The 22,912-nt window shown below is 61.4% G+C and overlaps 1 protein-coding gene across 3 annotated transcripts in view; it reads left to right on the top strand.

Annotated features, from left to right (window-relative positions):
• Window positions 1-22,912, top strand: part of PTPRF (protein tyrosine phosphatase receptor type F) — an 83,838-nt gene that overhangs the window by 48,672 nt on the left and 12,254 nt on the right. For 2 of the 3 annotated variants that reach the window (XM_068966785.1, XM_068966783.1), the window contains 15 exons: window positions 4,250-4,519; window positions 6,031-6,612; window positions 6,826-6,962; window positions 7,399-7,543; window positions 10,950-11,255; window positions 11,944-12,137; window positions 15,272-15,298; window positions 16,602-16,719; window positions 16,800-17,378; window positions 18,054-18,151; window positions 18,311-18,564; window positions 18,662-18,755; window positions 19,408-19,620; window positions 19,897-20,051; window positions 22,545-22,660. In XM_068966785.1, coding sequence (XP_068822886.1) covers window positions 4,250-4,519; window positions 6,031-6,612; window positions 6,826-6,962; window positions 7,399-7,543; window positions 10,950-11,255; window positions 11,944-12,137; window positions 15,272-15,298; window positions 16,602-16,719; window positions 16,800-17,378; window positions 18,054-18,151; window positions 18,311-18,564; window positions 18,662-18,755; window positions 19,408-19,620; window positions 19,897-20,051; window positions 22,545-22,660 — 3,288 coding nt within the window. The remainder of the gene's footprint in view (window positions 1-4,249; window positions 4,520-6,030; window positions 6,613-6,825; window positions 6,963-7,398; window positions 7,544-10,949; window positions 11,256-11,943; window positions 12,138-15,271; window positions 15,299-16,601; window positions 16,720-16,799; window positions 17,379-18,053; window positions 18,152-18,310; window positions 18,565-18,661; window positions 18,756-19,407; window positions 19,621-19,896; window positions 20,052-22,544; window positions 22,661-22,912) is intronic. The other variant, XM_068966784.1, reaches the window with a different exon arrangement.

The raw sequence follows: 22,912 nt of genomic DNA, 5'->3' as shown, positions 1-22,912 counted from the left end.
CGGGAGGAGGACTGCAGCCTTGGCTCAGATACCAGCCCTGAGCATGAGCGTATGCACTTCTGAGCCCTGGGGCATTTCAGTTACACCGTTTCGCTGACCGGGCAAATCTGACTGGGCCGAGTTCAGAAAACGGTCATCAGCAGAGAGAGCCCAGCCTGCCACTGCCTCCCCCTGGCCCCCCTCCCCCACCCTCCTGGTCCCTTGTCCCTTCTCCTTTTACCATTCCATGGTTCCACCAAAAATAGGCATGTACACAAATATTTAATGGGAAGGCAGAAATGAGTTTCTAAATATTCCAGGGGGGATTTGCCGTGCTGGTAATTTGTTTGGTGCTGATAATTACATCTTACATTTTTCCAGCTTTACTTAAAACTGTGTGCCGAGTGCGCCGGCATTTAATTACTGCTCTGCGGCAGCCACAAGGTTATTTATTAAAGAGTTATTTTATCTTGATACGGTGGATCCTGCCCCTTATCCCCTCCTTAATGTTGTGTTATTTTCATCAGAGAAATTTCCGCGCGTGAATGCTGATCGCGGGGCTGCCTCCCCCCAGCGATTAGGCTGTCACTCCACTGAATGCCGATGCCTCCAGGCGCCGCACCGCCCTGTTATAGGGGGTTGTCAGCTCAAATAATTAGACTTAAAAGTTACAGCTGAAATATAATCCAGAAATGGCAAGGCCCTGTTTTGGAAATTGTCTATAAAATGTCAGCAGTAAGGATGCTCGGGGAACAGTAATAGACCGTCATTGTTGGAGCTCAAGATTAGACCCTAAGTGCATTTTTCCCCGGCCCTGGTTTTTCCTTCCCTGCTGCTGCTGCTGTCAGTAGACCCGAGTCCAGGTCGAGTCCTGCCCCTTCTGGAGGCCTCGTGTCAGTGACAGCAGGGCGAGTGGCGGTGAGACTGCTGCAGGGAGGCAGCAACCCCTCCTGGCGCTTGGGACAGGGGGGTGACCATCCAGAATTCAGGACTCCACACATACTCAGGATCCCAGGAAGTGGTCACTTGCCTCTGTGACCCCCACCTTCTCTCTGTGGTCCTAGCCCCTACACCATCGGGAGGATGAGTCTGCTCTGTGGGAAACCTGTCCAGGCTGTTTGTGTTGGCTGAAGCCCAGCAGGCCTATGAAGGGAGGTGCCCTGCTGGAGCGTGCTGTCCAGGAGTCCCTGGGCTTGAGGCCCTGCCCTGGTGCTAGGAGTGATCCTAAAGGTCACCTCTGACCTCTCACTCATCCTTAGCCCCGGGGGTTCTCCCTTCCACTTGCATCTGGAAGGGGGGAAATTAAAAATAAAAACAAACCCTTCTCAATGTTAGTTCCCCAAGGGCCCTTATTTCCAGGCAGTGGCGAGAAGACCTTGTCTTCCGGGACTGTTTGAGGTAAAGCCTTGTCAGTTTTTTTCACAGCTTAGGTTGAGACCTAAGGTTTATCCACCAACAACCTACTTCCTTCCCCTGGGGCTCTTTGTTCTCATGTCAAGGGACCCAATTGGGTCCCAAGATTCTGCCACTGACCACCATCAAGCTGGCAGGTGTGTCCCTGACACAGGCTTGAGGCCCATTCTCATGCCAACTGGAGAGTGTTCTCCCGGCAGCCTCCACAGACCCAGAAGCTTCTTCATGGAGCCGCCTGGGTCTCTCTTTTCACCTTGTGAGCCAGGGCTCAAAGGGGCCTTAGCTTCTCATCCCACAGACCTGGTCCCAGTATGTGTTATAAACACGTCCCTGAGTATCAGCTGTCGGTTCCCACCTCTTTAACTGGGAGATGCCCGCATCCACAGCATGGAAACCTGCAGCCCAGAGGAGGTGCCCAAGAGTGATTCTCTTGGTTCTCTTCCCCCCCAGACCCATTTGGATGCCCATGAACAAGGAGGAGATGGGGCAGCCACTGGCAGAGAGGAGAGGCATGGAGAGAGTTGGTCAGTTAGTGATCCTTTTTGCTTTAGCCAGGCCACATCTCCGCCAGTGGGCATGCCGCTCCTCATGACCTGTGCCCCAGGTTCAGCACCAAAGCCCGGGGAGTGCCTGCACCATGTCCCAGCCTCCCAGCCTCACCTTTTGCTGTTTGTGGGGAGTACTCAAAGGAAGCTCTTTGTTGTGGCTTTCTCCTGCCAGCCGTGCCCCCCGGGGCCCACCTGTGCCCCTGCCACACCGCACTGCTCTGCCTGAACGGTGCTGGTGGACCCAGTGCAGACGCCCGGCTTCTATGAGCTTAACACCAAACACGGAACCCCTTGTCTTCCAAAACTAAAAGTATGGAAGTAGATTGGCGTCAGGCAGGGCTGGATCCAGGTGTTTAAACAGTTTGGCCAGGCATTCGTCTGTCTCTGTCTCCACCTCAGCTCTCCTCAGTAGCTCCTTTGTTCTCAAGCAGGTCCTTTCGAGTACTGTGAAAGGTGGTCCCCCGCCTCCCACCCCCCCAGGTTAGAGACCAAAAGCGGAGAAGAAAAGCCATGTCTTAATAGTTTTCACAAAAGGCCAAAGGTTCTATCTCTTGAGCCACATCTGGGTCGCATAGCCCATGAACCAAAAATGGGGGCTGAGGTGGTTCTTCTAAGAAGATGGGGAGGAGGCACGCTGACACCCCAGCAAGCATGGGGCACCAGGGGAGGTAGACTCGGCCCCTGGCGCCGGCCGTGGCTCTGGCAGTACTTTGGCTCTGCCTGGAGGCTTCGGAGGGAGGCAGCGTGGGTACAGTGGAGGCTGTGTAAAGCGAGGGCTGAGGAGTCATTCAAAGCTCCGTGCGAGAGTTTTTAACAGGGCAGGTAATGTGAACAGATACGGGAATTGTGCCGGCTGTTTGTGGAGGGCCGGTGACCAGGTCGGGGAATGGCCAGGGCAGGAGGGGCCATGGAGAACACAGCACAGCAATCCAGGCAAGGACCGTGGCTTGGACTTTGGAGGTGGCATTCACCTGTGGACTTGGCAAGAAGTGAGAGTGTTGGAAAGCTATTTTAGGTGGTGCGTTAGCAGGACCTGGTGATTCGCTGGATGTCTGGTCTGGGGGTTGCAGCTTTGACCTCTGTGTAGTGAGGTAACAGGTTGGACCAGGTGGTGTCTGCAGTTACTTCCAGCTCTGATTCCATGCTTTTGGGCTGAGCGAGCAGCAGTCTGGCATCTGTGGTGGAGGTGTTCCCGATGTAGCACCATGGATCCTTTGCATGCCTGGGCTCCCCAGCAAGGACCCTCAGAGACCTGCACCCTGAGTGATCCCCTCTGGGTCTAATCTTAGCCTCGCTGCCTGCCTTCTTCAGCCCTGCGTGTAGGAGTGCCCAGGAAGGACACACCCCAGCCTCTGCCCACCAATTGCATGCCCTGTCTGCATGCCAAGCATGTCTGCCCATGGCGAGGTTTTGCTTGCCTTCCCTCCTTCTGCATGTTCCGAATGTCTTTACCAAGCTCGATTCTTTGGCAGGCGGGGTGGGGGCTCCAGGCTGCACCTTGAACTGAGAAGCGCAGAACAGCTTCTTTCCCGGGGATCCCAAGGTTGGAGGTTGTGGCCAGGCACAGCCACCCTCCCCCTTGAGACCCTGTCCATTGGTGCCAGAAGCTGTCTGCTTGGCACCCTCATCATGTTACTGCCATCGTCATGCCCATCCTGCCCACGGACCACGTCCCTGGCCTGCCCAGAACTCTGGCCCCTGTTCAGTCCCTCCTGGAGGCAGCCCCTCCTCTTGGGTTCTCAGGCTCTGCCTTGAGCATGGCTGAGGTCCTGGGCGGTGGTCCTGCTGCTGCCCTCATCTCTTCCCTGGGGATCACGGCCTGGAGGTGGAGGCAGTGGCCTCAGAGAAGGTGGCCACGTCACTTCCGGGCTGACCCTCTGCCCTGCCCCAGTCCTGCTCTGAGGACCCTCCACCCTAGGGTGCCTGGACCTCTCGCACTAGTGCCCCAGCTAGCCCCACTGGAGACCCTCCTCGGTGGGGGCGGGGGTGGGAGCAGCTAGAGGCGGGCACTGGAGAGCAACCTGGGATGTGGCCCCTACAGGCCTTGCACAGATTCCCCTGTAATCCTGGGCCTCAGTTTCCTAGGCTGTAAAACAGGAGCTTGGTTGCAGAATCTCTCGTGTTCCAGACAGTCCCTGAGAGTGGGGGCTATTCTGGCCCCAAAGCAGTATGGGTGGGGTTCAGCAGGGGCCCAGGGACCCCACACCTTGGGTCTGACGAGAGGGGCTTCCTGGATGAGGGGCCCCTGCCCTTCCACCCGCACACATGCCCTGCCCGGCCTGTGAGCGCCTCTCTCCCTCCTCCCGCAGTGCGCCGCGTGGCTCCGCGTTTCTCCATCCCTCCCAGCAGCCAGGAGGTGATGCCAGGCGGCAGCGTGAACCTGACGTGCGTCGCTGTCGGCGCACCCATGCCCTACGTGAAGTGGATGATGGGGGCGGAAGAGCTCACCAAGGAGGACGAGATGCCAGTCGGCCGCAACGTGCTGGAGCTCAGCAACGTGGTGCGCTCAGCCAATTACACCTGCGTGGCCATCTCCTCCCTGGGCATGATCGAGGCCACGGCCCAGGTCACCGTGAAAGGTGAGCCTCACTGGTGTGCTGGCCGTGGCCCGTGGCCTTCCCTGGACTGGGTGGGGAGGGGGGCATGACTGCTGGGAGACGGGCGGGGCTGAGGGTTGTTACCATGCTGGTGCCCCCCGGGGGTCCTCCTGGCCCTCAGTGGTGGACAGAGGGTTTTCTGTCAGAAACTGGCTTAATCATTTGAGCTAACAGGTGCTGGGACCCTGTGGGGCAGATGCCGTGCTGGTTAGAAAGCACAGGTTATACTGTTCAGGTGGTGCCTGGGAAATAGATTCTCTTCTGTTCCCATTTTATAAGTTAGGAAAGTGAGGCAGAGAGTCACAAGGAAGTAAATGATGGAGCAGGGACTTGAACCCTGGGGGTCTGAATCCACCACACACCCCTCTAACCATAGAACTGGACCCTCAGCTTTCCCAGCCTACCAGAAAGAAGGATGGGGAACAGTAGCCAAGGCGGGTGGGTTCTCTCTGCCCGGAGCCAATGGAACAGCCGCATGTAGACCAGACTCCTTGGGGTGCTCTGCTTCCACTCTCCCCTCTGATAACACCCCCCATTCTACAGCGTGGGTCCTCTTTTCAACAGAGCAGCATCATGTTATAGAAGGGAGAAACACCCTGCGGTGGCTTCCGACTGCTTTTAAGATAAAGACTAGCATCCTCACTGCTGTGACCTGAGCAGGCTGACAGTCCCAAGTATCACCCTGCCCTCACCGCACCCTTGCCGTCACTGGCTCCACCTTGCTCTCCAGGTCTCAGTCCTGGGATGCTTTCCCCAATCACCCCATTCAAGGACTCCCTGGACTTTTCTCCATCTCAGCAGCCTGCTTTCTGCTGCCATTACACATACCAGAGCCACGATTATCACTCGCTGATCGCTTCTCTCTCACACCGGTGTATGAACCCCATGAGTGCAATGATGTGACCGTGTGACAGCGTGTCCTCAACCCTAGTGCAGTGCCTGGTGCACCATCAGCACTCAGTTTGTGAGTGCCTGTTGTTCGGGGATTGGCTGTGGACCTGGGACTTCTCCCCTCCTTTTGAGCCAAGCCATGGTGTCTGTGGGGCCAGCAGCCCCATCCGTCTCTCTCAAATCCAGGACCATTCCCTGAGGAAATCCCTTCCCTCTCCCCTCCCCTGTTACACACACTTGCCAATGGGTTAGCCCAGATGCACCGCAGAGGCCTGTGTGTCTCCCATCTGCACGGGCCCAGGCAGGCCACCTCTGGGTCCGTTTGCTCCATGAGCCACCAGGGCTGGTGTGAGGTCCAGGCAGTCCTAGAAGTGACTTAGGTAGACACCGAATGACCCAAGGCGCCTGCAGGCACTGATGGGCCTGGCCACCAGCCCCCGCTAGGTGACCTCAGTGGTCACCGAGGGCTTTTCGGGTGATTCTCTGCGGGGGAGGGCTGTGGGAGGGTCGCCAACCACACTCTGGCTGGATGAACCCCAGGGCAGGGTCGGCTCCTGGGGGCGTGGCCTCAGGCAGCCCTGAGCCTTACGCTTTGTCCCCAGCCCTGCCGAAGCCTCCAGTTGACCTGGTGGTGACAGAGACCACTGCCACCAGCGTCACGCTGACGTGGGACTCCGGGAACTCGGAGCCCGTATCCTACTACGGCATCCAGTACCGCCCAGTGGGCGCGGAGGGCCCCTTCCAGGAGGTGGACGGCGTGGCCACCACCCGCTACAGCATCGGCGGCCTGAGCCCTTTCTCAGAGTATGCCTTCCGTGTGCTGGCGGTGAACAGCATCGGGCGGGGGCCGCCCAGCGAGGCAGTGCGGGCGCGCACGGGGGAGCAGGCGCCCTCCAGCCCCCCGCGCCGCGTGCAGGCGCGCATGCTGAGCGCCAGCACCATGCTGGTGCAGTGGGAGCCGCCCGAGGAGCCCAACGGCCTGGTGCGGGGCTACCGCGTCTACTACACCCCCGACTCCCGCCGCCCGCTGAGCGCCTGGCACAAGCACAACACGGACGCCGGGCTCCTCACCACCGTGGGCAGCCTGCTGCCCGGCATCACCTACAGCCTGCGCGTGCTGGCCTTCACCGCTGTGGGCGACGGCCCCCCCAGCCCCACCATCCAGGTCAAGACGCAGCAGGGAGGTAGGCGCAGGCCAGGCTGGGTGGTACGCCCCTCCCTCAGGCCGTGAGCCAGGGGTTGGAGGGCCAGTCTTTGGGACGATGAAAGCCCATATCTGCACACACTGCCACTAGGGAGGCGGGGCGGGGGTGGGGCGAGGCCCTGGCTCCTTCCTCTGGGGGCCCCTGCCCTTGGGGGATTGGCCAGGCTGACAGCGCCTGGCTGGGGTGTTGCAGTGCCTGCCCAGCCCGCGGACTTCCAGGCCGAGGCGGACTCAGACACCAGGATCCAGCTCTCGTGGCTGCTGCCCCCTCAGGAGCGGATCGTCAAGTATGAGCTGGTGTACTGGGCGGCAGAGGACGAGGGCCAGCAGGTGCGCACCTGGCGGTGTGGAGAGAGGGGGGGTGCTCCCAGCCCCTGGGGGTCTGTGCTGGGCTCCCCCAGGCAGGCTCTCCCGGATTCTGGAGTCGTGGGGACGCAGCCCCTGAGGCCCTGGGACCCGTGCTGGCCTCTGTGGTTCTGTAGTCTTCGTCACCCCTGTGCTGGGGACAGAGCTCCTAAGTCCGTCCTGGGTCTCCTCGGCTCTGTGGCTCGCGTGGCACCAGCAGAGCCCGCAAGTTCCCCAGGCCGCTGTGTCCGTGTTCCCATGCCCGTGTGGTCAGTGAGGTGCTCTTGAGTGGGCCACGTGGCAGAGAGCCAGCCCTGCAGCTACAGTGGGTCCCCAGGGGTCAGCCACAGCCCGTGTTGGGGGTGACCTCTGAGTGACCTTTGAGGTCAGGGTGGTCAGTGAGTGCTCTTTGCTCTTCCAGCACAAGGTGACCTTCGACCCCACATCTTCCTACACCGTAGAGGACCTGAAGCCCGACACACTGTACCGCTTCCAGCTGGCCGCCCGCTCTGAGCTGGGGGTGGGCGTCTTCACCCCGACCGTTGAGGCTCGCACAGCGCAGTCCAGTAAGTGTCTCCCAGAGCCACGGCTGCTACAGCTGGGCGGGTCACGGACTCACACACACACACACCCTTTCCCCTCGCCCAGGTGGGTGGTCAGTTCCGCTGGGCCCTGGGCTCAGTCTGGATCCCAAGTGAGGGACAGGTAAGTGCCCTCTAGTCTACATCCAGGCGGCTGCTGCCCTCGCTGCTTCCCTGCCCACTTTCTGCCTTCCCTCAGCCCCGCCCCCGCCCAGGTAAGTTCTGTGTCTCCTCCCCCACCCGCTCTGTGCTGGTCGCATTAGCCCACGGCCACCCTCCATGGAGGGACCGCCGTGCTCGCTGTGTCTCACACCTGCTCCAGCGGCGTCTTCCCTCCTGTATCCCCACATCTCATCCCCCTGTTACCCATATTCCTGCCTCCTGCCCCCTCCACCAGAGTCCATATGAGCCAGGCAGTCGCACTGAGCCAGCTGCACGGGGGAGAGATAAGACCGCATTGGGACCGTGTGGCACTCGTGTGTTGGACTGTGCTTGCGGCTGTGTGTGCACGCACTTAGGGGTGCTGTGTGCTACTGTGTTCCTGCGTGAGACTGATGCCGTGAGTGTGTCCACATCTGAGCACCCAGCTGTGCAGCCCCTGAGGATGTCTGTCACTGTGGCTGGGTCTGGGTGTGCCCATTGGCTGTTCTTAGAATCGGGACCCAACCAGTGTGTCTCAGGGTGTCTGGGTCTCTGCACCTCTCCCTCCCAGTGACAGATTGCGAGCCCATGGGCTCTCTAGTCACATGGCCACAGTGAGCTATCATCTGTGAGACTGCCTGTGATAATGGGGCCAAGTATGTGTGGCCGGTTGGGGTCGTGGCATTGAGACAGCACGTGTGATGACATGTGATGGTCCTGTGAGGCCCCTGATGTCACATGGATTGTGTGAATGCGCTGTGTGTGACTTGGTGTTCCTGAATTCATTCTACAAGCACCTGCCACACTCCTGCCGGGGCCCGTGCACCCTGCTGGGAGTACCACAACCATGACATGGCCTCTGCCCGCGGGGGTCCTAGTCTAGTGGGGAAGACAGACATTAAATCCACAATTACCCAAATGAGCTTTTAATTATATTTGTGTAAAGTGCCGTGGAGGAAACAAACAGTGGAGAGAAGATGAGACGGGAAGCTTGTGTGATCTGAGGGGTCGAGGGGGCTTCCTTGGGTGACATGGAAGCCCTAGGCAGGGGTCAGCAGGTGCCAAAGACCCTGAAGCAGGAAGGCACTTGGTTGTGCTCAGGGCGAGCAGCCAGCTGGTATGGCCAGAGCAGCCCCCGGATGACAGCATCAGGGCTTACAGGAAACAGGAGCCTAGCTGAGGGTGAAAATCGAGGGACAGCCTGACAGCACGCTGGAGACAGGAGAGGCTGTGTGCATCGGTGTAGGCAAGTGGTGGCGGCTTAGGGGAGCTGGAGGTGGGGGTCGTGGTGGTTTTAAGAGCTGTCTGGGATCCCGCTGGCCAGACTTCGTGACAGATTAGGTGTGGGGGTGGGCTAAGGGAGAGGGGTGCCTCGGAGGCAGCCTTGTACGTGGTGTGCAGACCTGGGAGGAGAGTGGTGCCGCTCACTCCCTGGGATGGGGAGTGAGACAGAAGCAGGCACGAAGGGCACACCTGGTGCCGAGGCCCCCAGGCTCAGGAAGCTGTGTGCCATCCGGGCGCTGATGCTTGGCGGGTGGCCAGGATCCAGAGCTGGGCCTGGAGGTCAACTGAGAAGGAGGACCAGGGATGGGAGGGACTCCAGGAGATGGGGGTGTCTTGGAGGTCAGAAGAAGAGGGTTTCAAAAAGGAGACCAGATGTTGCCGCTGAGCGGTCAGGGCCAGAGCATGACCACTGGCTATAGTAACATGCAGGGGTGGACTTGGCGTGAGGGGCTGAAGCCAACTGGAGCCCCAGGAGGCGTGCGTGGGAGACACGGAGGTAGAAACAGAGGCTTAGCTGAGAAAGGGGACACCGCAGCTGGTGCAGTAGGGGAGGCTGTGGGGCCAAGGATGGGATGTAGGAGGACTAACATGGGGAGATCTTGAGCACACATAAACGTCATTGGAAGTGTGTCCACAAGGAGTCGACAGTGTGGAAAAGAGGATAGTTGGCACCTTGGGAAGTGGGGAAGAGGGCAGAGCACAGGCGAGGGGAGAGGCTGGCCTTGGACAGGAAGGTGCTCCCTTCCTTCCCGGGGTGGAGGAAGAAGAAACCCGTAGCCAAAGCTGGCCGGGTGGTGGGTTTCGTAACAAGAGATGCAGGAGTTGCTGTCCGGAGGTCTTGGTTTTCTCTGCAGAGTAGGAGATGGGGTTATCTGCCAAGAGGAAGGGAGTTTTGAGGAGTGTGGAGGTGGTGGAAGGTGTTTTGCGTCAGGCGGCGTGGTGGGGGCTGGCGGGCAGAGAGCAGAGGCCAGCCGACAAGCGTGGATGGTCCCAGGAGCCGTGGGCACGCATAGAGCTCTCGCCAGCGTTGGCAGGTTTTTCTGCCTGCCCCGTGTGCTGCCTTGGAGAAGGTGGGGGATGGGGTCATTCAGAGCCTGCTGCAGGCAAGGCAGGAGCTCAGGGTTTGGCGTGTTGGTATGAGTGGTGAGGGTCTCAGCTGAATAGCAAGGGCAGTGAGGACGGTAGGTCAGCAGATGGGGACCCTGGGGCTGCAGGGCAGGAGGTGGGCTGGGCACCCTGAGCAGCTGAGCTGGGCCATGAGACGAGGGCCTGTCGGAGGGTGTTGGAGGCCAGTTGTAGAAAGTGGCAGCATCTGGGGCAGGACCCCCGCAGTGCAGGGAGGAGAAGGCTCTGAAGGCGAGGGGCTTGGGAGCCAGTGGGTTGAGGGGCTGCTGGCATCCCGGGCAGGGTGGTGGCAGAACTCACGATGAGAACACCCCCGCAATGACAGCGGAGTCCTCAGTGGGACTGGGGTCTGGGAATGATGGGTGAGGGTCCTTCCAATGGGCCCTTTCCCTTAGACTGCCCCAGGGGTCTTGCACCCTGTCCAGGCAGACACAGGCTCAGGCCGCCTCGCGCCAGATGAGCCATTGAGTCACTTGTCCTGAGGAGGGGGAGAGCTGTGGGCACAGCCATGAGCGGTGGTAGGCGTGAGCAGGGATGAGGGTGGCGTGGCCCCCGTTGCTTGTGTGTGTCTGATGCCGTGTGTGTTTCATATGAGATGGTGGATGTGTGAGGCGCTGCGTTAGAGGCCTGCCTGTGTGTCTGTGTGCGTGTGTGGAGAGCCTGCGGTCTAGCAGGAGAGCTGGGCTGTCCAGTGGCCAGTGGTGGCAGCTTGCCTGGAGGGGCCCCGGGAATAACCACGCCACCCCCCCGGGAGTAGCCCGCCTGGGTGAGTTTCCGCTCGCCATGCCTGTGGCCCCCCACCCTCCATCTGCCTGCTTCCCCCCCCATTTGTCTCCCCCAGCCCCCTCCGCACCCCCCCAGAAGGTGACGTGTGTGAGCGTGGGCTCCACCACCGTCCGGGTAAGTTGGGTCCCGCCGCCAGCCGACAGCCGCAACGGCGTCATCACCCAGTACTCGGTGGCCTACGAGGCGGTGGACGGCGAGGACCGCGGGCGGCACGTGGTGGACGGCATCGGCCGCGAGCACTCCAGCTGGGACCTGGTGGGCCTGGAGAAGTGGACGGAGTACCGGGTATGGGTGCGGGCTCACACGGACGTGGGCCCCGGCCCCGAAAGCAGCCCGGTGCTGGTCCGCACCGACGAGGACGGTAGGCGGCGCCGGGGGACAGGCGAGGGGAGGGGGCCGGGGACAGGAGAGCTGAGAGCTGCCTGCTGCGGGTGAGGATGCACGGGACAGCCCGACAGGACACTGCAGGCAGGGGAGGCTTGTGCCTTGGGCTAGGAAAGAGATGTCCCCACCGGACTCCCAGGGCTCAGCCTCCCGAGCACCTCTGGGGGACTCCCCATCTTCCCGGTACAGGCTTAATGGCCCCGCCTGGGGAAATGGAGCAAGTAGGACAGCCTGTGCCTGAATCCCAGCCCTGGGGCTCCCCAAGCAGGGGAGCCTCTAAAGGCTGAGGCCAAAGAGGGCGAGAACCAGGGAGACTGGTGCTGGAGACACTAGCGAGGCTCACCTCACTAGACGTCGGGGTGATGTGGGGCCCAGAGGAGACAGCACAGATTGTGCTGACTCGGGCAGGTCGAAGGCCTGGGGCCGTACCTCCCACCTTGGCCCTCCTCCCCACCGAGTGAGGCAGTCCTGGGCCCGAGGGTCACAGAGTCCCAGGCTCTTCCCCGTGCAAGTGGAGGGAGCCCTCCACGTTTGTCTGCAGGGCAGACAGTCTAAGGCAACCGCATCAGGGGTAGTGGGGTGCGGAGGCATGGCCCTGGAGCTGCGCTGTGCCTGCCTGACTTCCTTCTCCACACACCTGACTTCCTCCTCCTCCTGGTCCCCAGTGCCCAGTGGGCCACCGCGGAAGGTGGAGGTGGAGCCGCTCAACTCCACTGCCGTGCGCGTCTCCTGGAAGCTGCCCGTCCCCAGCAAGCAGCACGGCCAGATCCGCGGCTATCAGGTCACCTACGTGCGGCTGGAGAACGGCGAGCCCCGTGGCGCCCCCATCATCCAGGACGTCATGCTGGCCGAGGCCCAGGTGTGCCCCCGGGAGGTGGTGGGGTCGGCGGGCAGGCGGGGAGACCGTCGCATTTCACATCCTCTTTGGAGCCTAGGTTCGCTCCCCTCCCCTGCCTGCTCTCAGAGGGCCAGTGACACCAAGACAAGCCGTGGCATTTGGGGAAGCGCTGAGACCAGGAGGTTAGGGCCAGCTGCCAGGATCACTCCCTCCTCTGTCTTGGGTCTGCCCGAGCTGTCCCAACCCAGGGCTCGGCCAGCCCCACCTGCCCTGGTGGCAGTCCCAGCCTGGCAGTCACCTCTGGCTCAGCCACCGGTGCCAGCAGTGTGGAGCTCTGTCGGCACGCCCCCAGGCCTCATCCCCCCACCCCTAAGCCCTCCTTGGTGGCTTGCAGGAAATGCACCCGCTGTCTGTTAGGCTGGGTTTTCGAGCTGTGCCTTCCTCCTCTCACAGCTGGGGCGGTCACCTCCCCCCTTCGGCTATTGTCCCGGCAGAGTTCCGTGAATCGGGCCGGGCTGATGTTTGCTCTCGAGGGCTGGGCTCACAGCCCGTCTCACTCACACCTCTACAGCCTTCCGTCTTCAGGGGATGGTGCTTCTGCCCAGGAGCTTGGGGTGAGATTCCTAGGGTATTCTCAGCACTGGTTGGCTATCCAGAAGGAGAGCCTGGGGCACTGGGAGACTGCGAGCGGGCCAGAACTTCCCAGGAAGGGGTGGCTGAGCTCAGATGAGAGACCGGGTCTCAGGATTCCTGGGAAGGGCCTGTAATTGCTACCACGACTTCCCTCCCCACACATTCTGTTGAAGATTCACGACACCTGGTGGCGTGTCTGTGCTGAAGGGCTTTCTGTCCAGAATCAGGGCCGTGAGGGGGTGGAGCCTGATATCCCCCCAAGAATGCAAAACCGCTCCCCCCACCCCCCGCCCCATCTGGCTCTTCACACCACCCCCGTCCCGCAGACTGGGATCAGACCGGTGTTCTTCAGGCTGCACTTAGGGTTGGACTCACCCACAGGCAGGCAGGCTTTCGTGTCCAGCTGGGTTCAGTTTTCTGCCCAGAGGGTGCACTCTGCCCAGCGATAAGGGAGCAGGGGGAGAAGGCGGGCCTGTGACTGCATTCCTGGGGCAGGTTGAGGGCTCTTCCTGGAGCCTCCGCGGGTGGACACACCCACCCAGAAGCATCCCGGGAATGGGCTCCCTCCGGCCCCGCCGCCCCAGGGGGGCCAGCAGCGCAGCTGCAGCCACTGCGGCTCCAGAGAAGCTGTTTCTCTTCGGGTGCCCCCTTCTGGTCCTGAGTGGTTAGGAGGGAGCTGGGCCATAGGACGCAGGGCACTGTCCTCTTGGTCTCAGTCTCCTGTGACAGGAGGTAAACATGCGCCCGAGCTCTAGGGAAGCTGAGTGAAGGTGGAGGACCCGCCTTTGTAGCCCCCGACACCCGGACTGGGTCACTGTGCTCCAGGTCAGGAGGTGAGCAGATGGGGCCTGGTCCCCAGCCTGGCCACAGGGCCCAGCTGTCCCCTCAGCGCCTGGTCAAGGACATCACAGCCTGTCCTTCCCCACAGCACCATCTGCTCAGCCCAGGCCTCATCAGTGGCATGCATGCCCCCCACGACTGTTTGGCCAGACTTGTCTCTTTCATGTGTGTGTCTCCATCTCAAGTGTGTTTCTCGTGGTCGCTGACTCCACCTCCCTGTCTCTTTTCATCCCTGTGGTCTGTTTTTCCTTCCTCTCTGTTTCTGTCTCTCTCGCTGACTGCATTTTCATCTGTCTGTTCTCTTCTCTCCTGTGATCCCTCCCGTCCTCTGGCCCTGTGTTTTGCCTCAACCTGTTTCTCTTTCCCTTCTTGTCTCTCAGCCTCCCCCTTGCAAGGCCCTCCACACCTACACCTGGCTTGGATAGCAAGGGCATCCCCCATCCCCCTAGGCAAGGAACCTAGAGCACGGCTGGGCCCAGCCACACCTTAGAAAGTGGCCGAGCCAGGAGGGACGGCCAAGGGCCTCCTCCCATATCTTGTCTCACACTCCTTGCAAGGACTTTCTAAGACAGCTTCCCAGAACAGGAGCAACTGGGATTGTTGGACAGATACCAGACCAGCACTGTGAGGTGGTTGGACCAGAGGACCCCATGGTCTGGTGATGTCATGGCCCCGCTTCCTGTGCTGTGCTGGACAGCTCTCACCCCCCAGCCCTCCAGTGCCCCAGGACCTTCCTCTCTCCACCCTCTGTGCACCACAGCCTGGTGAAGAACGTGTTGAGAATCAGCAGCAGCAGTAGTGCCAGCCCAGATCTGTGCCTTCCTATCTTGATGTTCAGGCATCCTGGGAAGGAACTGGGTCTTTCCCAGTGCCTGTGGGGCAGGGTCCAGACTCTGAACTTGGCACTCACAGCCTCTGTCATCTTGCTGACCAGTCTGCCCCGCCCCTTCCAGCGGCATGTCTGTGCTGAATGGCTTTCTGTCCAGAATCAGGGCCGTGAGGGGGTGGAGCCTGATTTCCCCTCTAGAATGCAGAACTGCCCCCCCCAACCCTGTCTGGGTCTTCACACCACCCCCGTCCTACAGGCTGGGATCAGACTGGTGTTCTTCAGGCTGCACTTAGGGTTGGACTCACCCACAGAGGCAGGGCTTTCGTGTCCAGCTGGGTTCAGTTTTCTGTCCCTTCCTGGGACAACATCACTTGCCTAGAGCACACTGCATAATCTGTCTTCCCGAGTGGTATGCTTCTGAGAGTAAAAGGAGATGTGAATGATCATACCAGGACAGCAAGCTTAGACCAGGACTGTTCCCAGCAAGCCCGTACAGCCACTTCCATGTACAATACAGACACTTCGGTGTCTCCCCACCCCTCTGCCTGAGCTGTAGGACCCACCCCCTCAAGTCTGGCAGCCTCTCCCTCTAAGCACCTCCAGGCGGCGCCCTCCAACCCCTCAATGTCAGGGTGCCCTGTTGCTCTGGCCCTCTGCCCTCCAGGTCTCCCCTCCTCAGCCCTGGTGCCCCCAGCTGGGCTTGTGAGGCAGGGGCTGGGATCTTTGGATGGCGAGTGGTCCTGGGGTGCCACCCCTCTGGCCTGTGCCTGCCACCAGCCTTCCCCCAGCCAGGCCCCTCAGGGCCAGAGTCCTTCACATCCTGTCTCCCTTTCTCTCCCTCTCCCGCGGTCAGTGGCAGCCAGAGGAGTCGGAGGACTATGTAAGTAAGAGGTGTGCGAGCGCGGGCAAGACCTGGGTTAGGCTGGGCTCATGGGACACTCCCCCTCCCCCGCCTCTCCTCCCAGCCTGAGCCGGCAAGATCCACAGGGCACCAGCCACATCTGGAGAAAATTGGCATTTACACCGAGCCCCGAGCTGAGCAGCGATTGGCATTTTCTCTAATCCTTACTTCTCGCCTGTCAAGCGGCAATTTCAGGCCAGTGTTCAAGATCGACCGGGCCCTGGCCCTTGCTCTGGCCAGATGGGGATGGAGTTAAATCCGATCCTGATCGTTAGGCCTTATTGATCCCTGGAGTGAAAAATCACCTGCTCCAGGCCCAGGCTGGGAGGCGGGTCTGGGGGCTGGGTTCCGGCATCAGTGTGTTCTGGAGCCCCAGCCCTGGGAGACCCTCCAGCCAGGGCAGAAGGGGCCTGCGAGGGTTTGGTGGCGGCTGCAGCAGCCCCACTCGAGGCTCAGAGCTGGAGGGGCGCCAGGGCTGGTGGTGACAGCTGTGTTCCCACTGCGCGGTGGTCCCCTCCCTCCTCCCACTGTTCCCTCTGTGTGGTGTGGCTTGGCCTCCCATGGTGTTTTTCCGCATGTCTCTGGAAATGATGCCTTGGCTGGAAATGGGCATATGGGTAGGGCCTGCCAAGGCAGGGGGACACTGCCCTGGCTGACTTTTCAGGCATCACTGGGGACAGTATGCTCCCCAGGGTGGGGGGTTCCCCATCTTCTTCATCTCTCCTCCCTGCCCCAGCAAGCTTTGCAAGGCATACGGTGCTCACAGAGCCAGGGCCTGGGTGGGGACAGGGGTCCTACTCTGTCCTGCAGGGTGGCGCCTCAGCCCGCCCCTCCACCTCCCTCTGTGGCGTGCGTGTGCATGCCTTAGTGTCTATAGGTGGCCCTCTGCCTGCGGGTGCAGGAGAAGCCGCAGGCTGCATGGGTGTGTGTGACAAGGGCCGAGCGAGGTGCTACGTGCGTGCGAGGCTGTCTGCCCTGTGTGTCACGTGTACCCGGACCTCACGAGGTGTCATTCACAGTACAATGCAGTGAAGGAACAGTGTGGCCCTTTGTTCTTGTCTGAAAGGAAGAATGAGCAGCTTGTCTCCCCTAGGCTTGTGGCTCCCCAGAAAGGCTGGGTCCTCCTGGGCGCACATCCACCTGCCTGTACTGCCTCCCGCAGGGTCCAGCACTGCACAGCCCCCCTCCCAAGACCTCTGGCCCCGTGTGCCTGGGGTGGCTGGCCCGGTCTGGTCCCTCCTTGCTCTCCTGTGATGGGAATGGGCCCCTCCTCCTCCTTTAGGAAACCACCATCAGCGGCCTGACTCCGGAGACCACCTACTCCATCACCGTGGCCGCCTACACCACCAAGGGGGACGGTGCCCGCAGCAAGCCCAAAATTGTCACGACCACGGGGGCAGGTGAGTGAGGGTTTGGGGTCGGGAGCTGAGGGTGGGGCCGAGAGGAGGGCAGGGCCGGAGCCCAGTGTGTGGCTGTTCAGTCCCAGGACGGCCCACCATGATGGTCAGCACCACGGCCATGAACACGGCGCTGCTCCAGTGGCACCCGCCCAAGGAGCTGCCCGGGGAGCTCCTGGGCTACCGGCTGCAGTACCGCCGAGCCGACGAGGCGCGGCCCAACACCATCGATTTTGGCAAGGATGACCAGCACTTTACAGTCACTGGCCTGCACAAAGGGGCCACCTACATCTTCCGGCTCGCTGCCAAGAACCGGGCCGGCCTGGGCGAGGAGTTCGAGAAGGAAATCACGACCCCCGAGGACGTGCCCAGCGGTTTCCCCCAAAACCTGCGTGTGATAGGGCTGACCACATCTACCACGGAACTGATCTGGGACCCCCCAGTGCTGGCGGAGAGGAATGGGCGCATCACCAACTACACCGTGGTGTACCGTGACATCAACAGCCAGCAGGAGCTTCAGAACGTCACTGCTGGCACCCACCTGACGCTCTCCGGCCTCAAGCCAGATACCACATACGACATCAAGGTCCGCGCACGCACCAGCAAAGGCGCCGGCCCGCTCAGCCCCAGCATCCAGTCCCGGACCATGCCCGTGGAGCAAGGTGTGTGCTGCGGGCACGTGGCTACGCCTGGGGACCTCTGCTCTCCTTGACTCACTGACCTCTGGCGACTGTGAGCCACCAACCTCTGGTGTGTGACACTCCAATCTCTCATGACCATGATCACTAATCTCTAGTGAACAGGCGCCACATTCTCTGTGTGTGGCCTCTGACCTCTGCTGTCCTTGGCCTACTGACCTCTGCTGGGCAACTCCAATCTCTCGTGACCTTGACCCACTGATCTCTTATGACTGCATCACCGCTCTTGGGTATGCAACACTAACCTCTTGGGGCCACAACCCCCTGACCTCTAGTGAACACGGTCCACTGTGCTCTGGTGCGCGGCCACATGGCTTCTCGTGACCGAGTCCCACTGACCTCTGGTCACTCTGACCTGCTGTCTGTAAGCTCCAGCTTCACCCGTGCCCTTCTGGAGAGCCTGACCACGGGTCCTGTGGCTTCTGCCCTGCTTGGCTCTCACCATGAGGAAGAGCCGGGCCTGGGAGCTGAACTGTGTGCAGTGGAAGCTGGCGGGAGTGGGGGTCCTGGCCCTCTGCAGCCATCCCTAATCCCCCGCACCTTGCCCCCCGCCAGTCTCTTCCCAGCGGGGAGCCCTCCAGGCCCGTTTATCCCCCTTAGGTAGCCAGAGGTGACTCCTCCCTCCTTACGTCCCTACAGTGTTTGCCAAGAACTTCCGTGTGGAGGCTGCAATGAAGACATCCGTGCTGCTCAGCTGGGAGGTGCCCGACTCCTACAAGTCAGCAGTGCCCTTCAGGGTAGGTGGGGCCGGCTGGCCCGACACACGCAGTCCCGCTGTGGGGCCCACGTCGCAGTCCCCGCCCGCGCGTCTGCGTTCACAAAGCCCTGTCCCGCAGGCCTGGGAGGGGCCCCTCACCTGAATGCGCTGCCTGCGCCCCCTTTCCCCTCCCGTGCAGATCTTGTACAACGGGCAGAGCGTGGAGGTGGACGGGCACTCCATGCGGAAGCTGATCGCAGACCTGCAGCCCAACACTGAATACTCATTTGTGCTGATGAACCGCGGCAGCAGCGCAGGGGGCCTGCAACACCTCGTGTCCATCCGCACGGCCCCCGACCTCCTGCCGCACAAGCCACTGCCAGCCTCAGCCTACGTCGAGGACGGCCGCTTCACCCTCACCATGCCCCGCGTGCAGGACCCCGCACTCGTCAGGTGTGCAGACATGTCTCGAGGGGGTGGGGGGAGGAGGGCGGGGCTGGCCATGCAAGAGCCAGGGGAGGACGGTCCTGATTCGCCTCTGCCCACCCAGGTGGTTCTACATCATGGTGGTGCCCATCGACCGCATGGGAGGGAGCATGTTGGCACCACAGTGGAGCACGCCCGAGGAGCTGGAGCTGGACGAGGTGCCCGGGGACCTGGCCAGGGCAGCCCTGATGGCAGTCCCATTGCACTGGTTGGCTGTGCCCTGGGGACTCCCCCCAAACTGGAATTATTCTCTGATTGGCAGCCTGCCCGTGTCTCTAAGGAGACGCCCTCTGAGCTGGCTCCTGGGAGCTTTCAGAGAACTCCTGGAGGGCTTACCGAGACCTCCCCAGAGGGGTTTGTGGAGGATCCCCTGGGGTGTGAGGTGACAGAGACATCTCTCAGATCTAGAGAATCTCGGGCCCTGTGATCCTCGCAGTCTCCAGGGGTCTAGAGGCCACAGATGGGCTCGAGTGGAACCCAGCAGTGGTGGGCAGCCAGCCCTCTCTGGTGAGGGTGAGGGGCAGATTATCCAGAGGGCCCCTTCTTAGCAGGTTGGCTGGGAGGAATGGCACTGCCTGCTGGTGCCTGGCGTGATTCTACACGGACAGTGAGTCAGGCTAGGCTCAGGCCCTTAACATGGATGGTGAGCCTAGCCTCAGCGTCAGGCCAGGCTCAGGCCCTTGACATGCATGGTGAGCCTAGCCTCAGCGTCAGGCCAGACTCAGGCCCTTGACATGCATGGTGAGCCTAGCCTCAGCCCAGGAGCGTGTGCTCCAAGGCCCCTGTGTGACTCCTCTGCTCTGCTGCCAGCTGCTGGAGGCCATCGAGCAGGGCGGCAGGGAGCGGCGCCGGCGGCAGACGGAGCGGCTGAAGCCATACGTGGCCGCTCAGGTGGACGTTCTCCCGGAGACCTTCACCCTGGGGGACAAGAAGAACTACCAGGGCTTCTACAACCGGCCACTGTCTCCAGACCTGAGCTACCAGTGCTTTGTGCTCGCCTCCCTGAAGGAACCCGTGGACCAGGTCTACCTGAGACCCCAGGCCTGACCAGACACCCCCAGACCGTCTCAGACACCCCAGAGGCCCCAGACCTGCACTGCAGTCTCAGGGCACTAACCCCTAGGATCCAGAAGGCCAACCTGACCTGGCCCTAGGGGCCCAGTGAGCTGACCAGGCCCAGGTCAACCTCTTAGTTCTGGGAGACCCGGCCCAGAGCCCTTTCTCCAGGATTGGGGGTTGGAGGATGGGCAGTCTCACCCCGGGGCTCACCCGCTCTGCTGTTCCTCCACTGGGTCACAGAAGCGCTATGCCTGCAGCCCCTACTCCGACGAGATCGTGGTCCAGGTGACACCAGCCCAGCAGCAAGAGGAACCCGAGCTGCTGTGGGTGACGGGCCCTGTCCTGGCAGTCATCCTCATCGTCCTCATTGTCATCGCCATTCTTCTGTTCAAGAGGTGAGCACTCTGGTGGACGGCCAGCTGCCGTGGACCCCCAGGCCCGCCCCGGCCAGGCACATGCAGGCCGGGGCAGCCACGCCAGCCTGCAGCCCGGGGTGCACGCTCCTGGGCTCGGAGAGGAGCCAGGAGAGCAAAGCAGTATGTGTGCACGCCCACTAGTGTGAGCCTGGGTGTGATGAGCAGCCGCGCATCTTCACAAAGGATTTGTTCAGGTGCATCCCTGGGCCATGTCCGTCTGTCCATCTCTGTGTTTTGGTGGATATGAGCCTGTGTGTCTCTCAGCTTCAAAACACCACCTCCTCCTGGCCTCCTACCTTCAGCATCCCCTCTGCCACCAGCCCTAGATGACTCCCAGCCTATCTCCCCTGCCGAGGCCTTGAGAGGTCCAGACCCAGCTCCAGGTCCACGTGCCCACAGACACTCACTTGAGGGACATTTATTCAGTGCCCGCTGTGACCACACCATCCACAGCTGTCCCAGACAGAGGGTGTGTTGACCCTCCTCACAGCCCTCCCCCCAGGGTCCCTGTCACAGGGGATGGGCCCCCACCCAGTTACCAACCGGAAGTCCAGGTGTCACCCTGGACCCTCCTCCCTCCCACTTACCCCCCAGTCTCTCGTGAATATCACTTGACCTGCCCCCCACCCCACCGTGAGCTCCCCACGAGGTGATGCACACGCACGTGGCACGCCTCAGTCCTGCCTCTTGCATAGCTGCGGCCTCCTCCTCTTCTTACCATGCCCGTTCCTCTCTGTCCTCCTCCCAGCCTGAAGGGTATTTGCAAAGATTTACTTTGTCACCCTCAATATAAAACTCGGCTTTAACTGGAGAGTTTTATAGCCTGTCTGCAGCCTGACGGTCCATCAGATGCCTGGCTGCTCTGGCCCCTGCCACCACCCCTCCATCATCACCGGCCTGGCCTGCGCCCCTCCACTGCACTCTTGTCCCATCCTTGGAGATGCCTTTCCAGGCTCTGGGGCCACGAGGCTCTGCCAGGCCCCTCCCACTCCCTGCTCACTCTGTCCCCCACTGTCTGGTGGTGCTGCCATGGGAACATCGCTGGGCCTGTTTCCAGCACCCAGCACAAGGCTGTCAGCACCCGCTTGTTGGTCCTTGTGTCTGCACACAGGTACACACCCAAGGGGGCCTGTGCCCAGTGCCCCGTCTCTCCCTGCCCTTGACCCTGACCCTTGACCTAGACCCAGTGCCTGCTACCTGAAGTTAGCTCCTTCCTCCCAGGCTGAATAGGGACAAGCTCGCCTGGTTCAGGGCTGGAAGATCCCTGGGTGGGGAGCCTGAAGAGCGACTCCCACGCCCACTCAAGCCCCCTCCACTGCCACCTGGGTCCTGGTGTATGCCAGGAGAGGTGACCCCTTCCCTGTGAACGCCACGTGGGTGCCATAGATCGGCCCGCAGTGCCCCCCTGTGTCGTGAGAGGGCCTGAGTGTGTGTGGCGGAAACAGTGACGGTTCCTTTCTTCTGTCCTTGCCTGTCTCTCGGGACCTAGTAAACAAGAAAGGTAGGAGTCCTTCCTTCTCTCTTCACACGCCTCCCCCTTCACTTCTTGTCCCCGTGCGCACTGCGGGCCCATCGGGGAGGGGTGCTGCTTGGACCAGAAGCCTCCTGGCCTGCGGCTGTCTGGTCAGCTCAGCAGACGCCGGGGCTGGCTGTCACTCTCTCCACCTGTGCCCTGCACAGGGGGTGCCCGTTCTCAGGAGGCAGGCTTAGCTCAAAACTCTGATGCTGCCCATGCATGCATAGGCCGACTCGGAACTCCCCAGAGCCTGCCCCCAGGCTCCCAGGTGTCTGAGGTCACCGCAGCCCTGCAGGAGACAGAGCCTGGCCTGTGTGCAAGGAGAGCCGGCTGCAGGGCAGTGTAGTGTGTGGTGCACACTGACGCACACTCGCATAAGTTTCCTCCCCGACACAGCTGTGTCCACTGCGCAGAAGCCGTGGACACTTGTCAGCAGATAGACCCCACAGTCTGTCTTTGATCCTGTCCCTGTAGACTGGGGAGCCGAGGCCAGCAAGGGAAGACTCTGCCCAGCTAGGGGAACGCCTTTCCCTGCTGCTCTGAGCCTTTACCCTGATCCCAAGAGCCAGACAGCGGGGGCCCAGCTCTGGGATGTTTGCATATCTGATGTGTTGTTTGCATGTCTACTCCTGGTGACTCCTGCTGCCTCAGCGTGGGGGTCTTGCGGACAGCAGCCACTGCCCAGCCGTGACCTGTCCCTGTGGGAAGGAGCCACCAGCCTCTGCGACCCCTTCCTTTCTTGCTGTGCTGGCCCACTGTCCACTCCTACCCCTGCTCCCTCCCCATCCCACCCTGTGAGGCTGCTCTGGCCCTGGCTCCCCTGCGCTCAGAGACCCCAGGCCAGGATGGGAGGGGCAGAGCTTTGGACACAGAGCTCTGGGGCAGCCGGCCATGCCACGTGTCTCTGTCCTCCGCCTGGATCTCGGTTCTCACCAACCACCCTTCTGCCTCTCCAGGAAAAGGACCCACTCCCCATCGTCCAAGGACGAGCAGTCAATTGGGCTGAAGGACTCCTTGCTGGCCCACTCCTCCGACCCTGTGGAGATGCGGCGGCTCAACTACCAGACCCCAGGTAGGGTGGCTCCCCCAGCCTGCCTGCCCCGCCTGGGTGTGCCAGTCTCCGCCCAGGGACCCTGGCCTCACCCTGGCCCCCGTTTCCTGTTCCTGCCTTCCCCCTTTCTCCCTGAACCCATCGACTGTGATGAAGTGACCAAGGAACCCCGTATCCAGTGGCCGGACAGGCGCTGCAAGGCCTGGAAGCCTCAGTGGGTGGGGTGAAGCTCCTTAGACCCTGACCTGTCTTCAGTCAAGCCCTCCAAATATA

Source organism: Capricornis sumatraensis, chromosome 2 (assembly GCF_032405125.1).
Source record: "Capricornis sumatraensis isolate serow.1 chromosome 2, serow.2, whole genome shotgun sequence".
In the NCBI taxonomy this organism is placed as follows: domain Eukaryota; kingdom Metazoa; phylum Chordata; class Mammalia; order Artiodactyla; family Bovidae; genus Capricornis; species Capricornis sumatraensis.
This window is presented reverse-complemented; position numbering and strand designations above follow the sequence as displayed.